This window comes from Leucopleurus acutus (assembly GCF_964270905.1).
Source record: "Leucopleurus acutus genome assembly, chromosome: 11".
Classification (NCBI taxonomy): Eukaryota; Metazoa; Chordata; class Mammalia; order Artiodactyla; family Delphinidae; genus Leucopleurus; species Leucopleurus acutus.
In genome coordinates this window covers 56,149,957-56,156,820 of record NC_139152.1, presented here as the reverse complement: position 1 = coordinate 56,156,820, position 6,864 = coordinate 56,149,957, and the positions used below count along the sequence as shown (strand labels likewise).

At 40.2% G+C, this 6,864-nt stretch overlaps 1 protein-coding gene across 3 annotated transcripts in view; it reads left to right on the top strand.

Annotated features, from left to right (window-relative positions):
* CPM (carboxypeptidase M) overlaps positions 1–6,806 on the top strand; it is a gene marked incomplete at its 5' end in the record, with an annotated part of 84,872 nt that extends 78,066 nt beyond the window's left edge. For all 3 annotated transcript variants that reach the window (XM_082850598.1, XM_082850597.1, XM_082850596.1), the window contains 2 exons: positions 4,177–4,325; positions 6,543–6,806. In XM_082850598.1, the coding sequence (XP_082706724.1) occupies positions 4,177–4,325; positions 6,543–6,785 (392 nt within the window). In that variant the 3' untranslated portion in view covers positions 6,786–6,806. The remainder of the gene's footprint in view (positions 1–4,176; positions 4,326–6,542) is intronic.
* Positions 6,807–6,864: the final 58 nt, after the last annotated feature.

Below are 6,864 nucleotides of genomic sequence, written 5' to 3'. Positions count from 1 at the left end.
CTTAGTCTGGCCTCATTTCTTTTCTTTCGTTTTTCTTTGTCCCACTGCAGTGAATTCCACCATTCTCTCTTCCAGGTCATTCATCCATTCTTCTACCTGTTACTCTGCTATTGATTCCTTCTAGTGTACTTTTCATTACAGTTATTGTATTGTTCATCTGTTTGTTTGTTCTTTAGTTCTTCTAGGTCTTTGTTAAACATTTCTTGTATCTTCTCGATCTGTGCCCCCATTCTTTTTCTGAGATCTCAGATCATCTTTACTATCATTACTCTGAATTATTTTTCAGGTAGATCGCCTATCTATCTCCCCTTCACTTAGTTGTTGTTCTGGGGTTTTATTTTGTTCCTTCATCTGGAACATATTTCTCTGCCATCTCAATTTGTCTAACTTTCTGTGATTGCAGTTTCCATTCTGCGGGCTGCAGGATTGTATTTCTTCTTACTTCTGCTGTCACCTCCCCCTGGTGGATGAGACTGTTTAAGACGCTTGTGTAGGCTTCCTGGTGGGAGGGACTGGTTCCTGCCCATGGGTGGGTGGAGCTGAGTCTTGTCCCTCTGGTGGGCAAGGCCATGTCAGGGGGTGTGTTTATCAGGCAGCTGTGTGCTCAGGAAGACATTAAGCAGCCTGTCTGCTGATGGGTGGGGCTGTGTTCCTACCCTGTTGGTTATGCGTCCCAGCACTGGAGCCTACAGGCTGTTGGGTGGGGCCAGGACTCGGTGAGAAAATGGCAGCCTCCAAGAGGGCTCATGCCAATGAGTACCGACCAGAACTACCACACTACCACCACCAGTGTCCTTGTCCCTGCAGTGAGCCACAGCTGCCCCCACCCCCTGCTTCTGCAGGAGACCCTCCAATACTAGCAGGTAAGTCTAGCCCAGTCTATTATGAGGTCACCGCTTTTTTCCCCTGGGTCCTGGTGCATACAAGATCCTGTGTGCACCCTCCAAGATAGAGTTTCTGTTTCCCCCAGTCCTGGGGAATCCCTGTGACCAAAACCCACTGGCCTTCAAAGCCAGATTCTCTGGGAGCTCCTCCTCCCATTGCCAGACTCCCAGGCTGGGGAGCCTGACACAGGGCTCAGAACTCTCACTCCTGTGGGAGAACTTCTGTTTCCAGTTTTTGGGTCACCCACCTGGCATGTATGGGATTTTATTTTATTGAGATTGCACCCCCTCCTACTGTCTTGTTGTGGCTTCTTCTTTGTCTTTGGACGCAGGGTATCTTTTTTGGTAGGTTTCAGCATTTTTTGGTCAATGGTTGTACAGCAGTTAGTTGTGACTTTGGTGTTTCCATAAGAAGTGGTGAGCTCACCTTCTACTCCGCCATCTTGTCTCCTCTCAAGTAACAGTGAATTTAAATGTACAGTTCTGGAGGTTGGAAGTTCAAAACCAGTCTCACTGGGCTAAAGTCCAGGTGTTGGCAGGGCTGGTTCCTTCTGGAGGCTCTCGAAACATCTCGCTTTGAAAATGATGGGGCTCACATCCATGAGACCCACAAGGCTATAGCAAACTGAGAAACAGTTCTTAAAGACTTAACTGGCTACGCCCAGGACCCAGCACTAAGGCAGCTGACTGAAAAGTGCCCAGTCTTTCTGTGAAAGAGGCGTATCTGCTTGTCTGAAAGTTTCAGTCTGAGGGGCAGTCATCTAATTTAACATACATCTAGGAGCCAACTGAAATACTCTCCAAAGATGGATGCTTGTGGCTGCCATCTTTGCCCTGTCCCTCCACCTCCCTCCAGGATCCTGGAATCTCCTGGAAAAGAGTTTGTGCACTCGTCTGGTGCACTGTTTTTTGCAGTTGCCACCCAGAGGCTACCCCTTGATTTCCTGGGTCTGTTGGCCAGCACGTCTTGTGTTCATAAATCCCACAGAACTGTAACAAACAGAGAAGGAGTTCTTAACCAGCTACACTCAGGGCACAGTGGAGAGGCAGCAGACTGAAAACCCAGTCTTTCTGTGAAAGAGGACTATTAGTTTATCTTCATAGTTGTGGCCTGAGGAGCAGGATTCTAATTAAATACACATCTAGCGGCTGACTACAACCATTCATCAGAGGCCACTGGGCACCATCTTCACTCTCAACCTATGCCGTACCCCAGATCACCAGTGTCTCCAAGAAAGGAGCCTGTGTACCCATCTGTACCCCTTGGCTTTTTTGGCTACTGCCCAGAGAACACATCCCTTGATAGCCTGGCTCTTGGCCAACATGGCTTGTGTTCATGAGTGCAAGAGATGAACAAAGCAAACAAAGAAATGGTTCTTAACTGGCTGTCAGTCACCCCAGGGCTCAGTGCAGAGGGAGTAGACAGAAACACCCATCTCCCAGTCTTCCCCCAGAAGAGGTATATTTGTATACTTTCGAAGCTGTGGGTTTGGCTCCCAATCTGCCTGAACCTTTGTGCTGACTGAGATACTCCCCTTTGGGATACTGACAGGTCTTGGCACACCCTCAACTACTGGAGCCATTAAGACTAAAGTAAGCTGCTTGGATAATCATAAAAGTTTGAGAGAAAACCCAGAGCTGGGGCAGGGTTGAACAGTAAGTTCACCTCTTACACAAAGCCACTCCTTCAAGACTGGAAGAGATGGTTGTTTTATATAATGCACAGAAACCAACACAGAGAGTCAACACAGAGGAATATGTTCCAAATGAAAGAACAAGATAAAACCCCAGAAAAGAGCTTAATGAAATAGAGGTAGGTGATTTACCTGATAAAGAGTTCAAAATAATGGTCATAAAGATACTCACTGAGCTCAGTAGAACTATGCATGAACAAAATGAGAATTTCAACAAAGAGAAAGAAAATATAAGTACCAAATAAAAGTCATAGAGCTGAAAAATACAGTAGAGGAGTTCAACAGCAGACTAGATGAGGCAGAAGAAAGGATAAATGAACCTGAAGACAGGACAATGGAGTTCATCCAATCAGAGCAGCAAAAAGAAAAAGAATGAAAAAGAGTGAAGATGGCTTAAAGAACTTATGGGACAACATCAAACAGACAAACATTTGCATTATCGGGGTCCCAGAAGGAGGAGAGAGAGAAAAAGGGATATAAAACTTATTTGAAGAAAAAATGGCTGAAAAGTTCCCTGACCTGGGGAAGGAAGCAGACATCCAGATCCAGGAAGCCTGGAGAGTTCCAAATAAGATGAACCGAAAGAGATCCACATCAAGACACACTGTAATTAAAGTATCAAGAGTTAAAGACAAGTAGAGATATCACCTTACCCCTGTTAGAAAGGCTATTGTCAAAAAAGACAAGAAGCAACAAGTGTTGGCAAGGATGTGGAGAAAAGGGAACCCTTGTGCACTGTTGATGGGAATGTAAATTGGTGCAGCACTATGGAAAACAGTATAGAGATTCTAAGAAAAATCAAAAATAGAACTACCATATGATCCAGTAATTCTACTTCTGGGTATTTGTCCAAAAGAAATGAGAAAACTAACTTGAAAAGATATCTGCACCCACCATGTTCACTGCAGCATTATTTATAATAGCTGAGACACAGAAGCAACTTAATTGGATGGATGAATAAAGAAAATGTGGTATATTTATACAATGGAATACTATTCTGCCATAAGAAGAAATCTTGCCATTTGTGACAATATGGACAGACACTGAGGGCATTATACTAAGTGAAATATCAATAAATCAGAGAAAGACAAATAGCTTATGATGTTACTTATATGTGGAATCTTTAAAAAAAAAACCAACTCATGATATAGAGAATAGACTGGTAGTTGCCAGAGGAAGGGGGTGGGGAAAAATAGGTGAAGGCAGTCAAAAAGTACAAACTTCCAGTTATAAAATAAATAAGTACTGGGGATGTAAGGTACAGCATGGTAGATATAGTTAAATACTGTATTGTATATTTGAAATTAGCTAAGAGTAAATCTTAAAAGTTTTCGTCACAAGAAAAAAAATGTGTATGTTAACTGGGCATATTGTGGTGACTGTTACACAATACATATATTAAATCATTATGTTGTACACCTGAAACTAATATATTTTTATTATATCTCAATTTTTTTAAAGTTTACCATCCCTTCTGAAACACTCAACTCAAAACAGCTAATAAATATTGGGCATATTTTTCTTAAATAATTACAGGAATTTTTTTTCATATGCCATAAAATGTGGTATTAACATTTAATTCTCTTTTTGTCTTGCAGGTGTAAAGGGTCAAATTTTTGATCAGAATGGGACTCCATTACCCAATGTAACTGTAGAAGTCCAAGACAGAAAACATGTCTGCCCCTATAGAACCAACAAATTTGGAGAGTATTACCTCCTTCTCTTGCCTGGGGTCTATGTAATAGAGGTAAGTATACCATGCTAATAACTATTGTTATTAAAATATTATAGAACTCACAATACTTACTTACCTAGAAAGGATCTAAAATAAGTCTGGAAAGTCCAAAAGTAGATATATCAGGACAGAATAAAAGGCCAACTTGCATTTAGCAGGGAGTGGGTGAGGTGGCAATAATAGGGAGAAACTCAGAAAATCATGTTTTTTCCCCAACTGGCAATTTTTCAAATAGAAGCCAAATCCCATTTCGGGTGGTACCTTTTAGGATAAAAAATGGAACAAACCTTATTAATAAGAATAAATAAACAATGTGGGGTGGTGGGATGAACTGGGAGATTGGGATTAACATATATACACTACTATGTATAACACAGATAACTAATAAGAACCTACTGTATAGCACAGGGAACTCTACTCAATGCTCTGTGTTGTCCTAAATGGGAAGGAAATCCAAAAAGGAGGGGATATATACATACATAGAGCTGATTCATTTTGCTGTACGGCAGAGACTAACACAACATTGTAAAGCAACTATATTCCAGTAAAAATTTAAAAACACAAACAAAAATACAATGTGGCCACAGTTCTTCCAAGCTTCATGGAATACCAGTTTAACATCTGTTCCGTGAACCATAACTTCTACTATTAAAAATTGATTGCGACACAAGTTCCTTAGAATTCACTACAAATAAAATTTGATCCACAAAGTTTACCACTATATTAAGTGATACATATTTTGCTGCCCGCTCATAAGCAAACGATGGTGAGTTTTCCAATCAATGCAAGTAAAATTCCAGATTTTAATTTTATTTAGATGCATGTTTCTAAGGCTTTTCTTCCTCTAAGGACGCATGGACTAGTTTGAGGCTGAGTGAGTTTATGTGAATGAACTAAATGAATAAGTATCTGATTTATTTGGCCAGATTATGACTCTTCCTCTTTGATGTGACTTTAAGAATGTCAAGATTCATCTAGTTTGCTTAATGGGTCTAACGCCAGCCATACTAGTCATTCCGTATAGAGCTACTCCTGAGAGAAGGTAGTCATCTATTCTGTAGTAAAAACTGGCTTTGTAGTTGTTTCTTCTTTAGGACATAATAAAGGGCATGGTTTTCAGTTCATAAAACTCTAGGATTAAAAACCCCTGCTCCATAGGTTATCACCAAAGTACTCAGCACTTTGAGTGAGGGGCTCATGCTTTTCTTGAGTATCTTTCCTCCTACCGAGGACATGAATAGAGCTGGAAAGACCTCAACTCACTATGAATCTTTGCCTAAAAAGACCCTTTATTTTCCTGTTATTAAGGGTTTTCCTTATAGTGAATCTATCAACAAACTTTTTTATGCAATCCCATAAATAAGCCACATCTTGGATATATGTATAACAGATTCACTTTGCTATACACCTGAAACTAACAATTTGTAAACTAACTATACTCCAATAAAAAATTTTAAAAATAAGCCACATATTTATAGAATAAAGTTATGCACAAGTTGGCTTTAGTTACTAGCTCTAGGACAAAAACAGAAGGTAAGAAAGACTCTGGAAGCTGAAATGAATGGCTAAAATACATGCCAATTAGTGGTTACGTAAATGTTATTCTTTTCCCTCTCTACCATATATAATAAAAGCATTTCTCAGTAGCAATAGTCTATAGTTAGTTTAGTATTTGTCATTATTTTCCTGATCATTTCCTCCACCAAAAAGATAAATCTAGCTGAAGATTCAGACTCATGGACAAAACCAGGTAAAATCAAAGCTTTTTAAAGAAGCAATAACTTATATATACACTTAGATCAGCTGCAAGGAAAATGGAATAAATTGAGAAAAAAATTCCACTTATAAATAATCTTGACACAGAATCAGGATATTAAGTACAGACTTGAGACAAAGAGAAACAGTCAACTCTTTACCTTTGCGCTCCATGAAAACGATGGGGACAGAAATCAGTCTATTGCTTCTGACTTACATCTTCAGATAAAGGAACTGTCTTTATTTCACTTTGTAATTCTCAGCAACAGCATTAACAACTGCGTTCCCTATCAGTAGGCACTTGGTAACTCATTCACCGAGCAGGACTGAAGCTGTTTCTAGCCTGGGGAGACCTGGCAGGTTGTTACATGTGTTTCATAAAGGCTGCATTTTAGTGGTGGATATCAGTGTTTTTCACTGTTGGCACCACAAAACATCTGAAATCACTCAGATAACTTTCTTGTTTCCTCTCAGGTTACAGTCCCTGGACACAATCCACATCTCACAGAAGTGACTATTCCCCCAAAATCCCAGAACTTCAGTGCTCTTAAAAAGGATATTTTACTTCCATTCACAGGGCAATTGGATCATATCCCAGAATCAGATCCTTTATGTCCTATAATTCCTCTTTACAGAGATTTGCAAGGCCACTCAGCTGCAACAAAGCCCAGTCTGTTCTTATTTTTAGTGACTCTTTTTCACATATTGTTCAAATAAAGCAGAATGTGAAACTCAACCCCCATCACCACCTGGAATCAGGGCTTACTCACGCCAGGTTACTGCAACTCTAACTCCC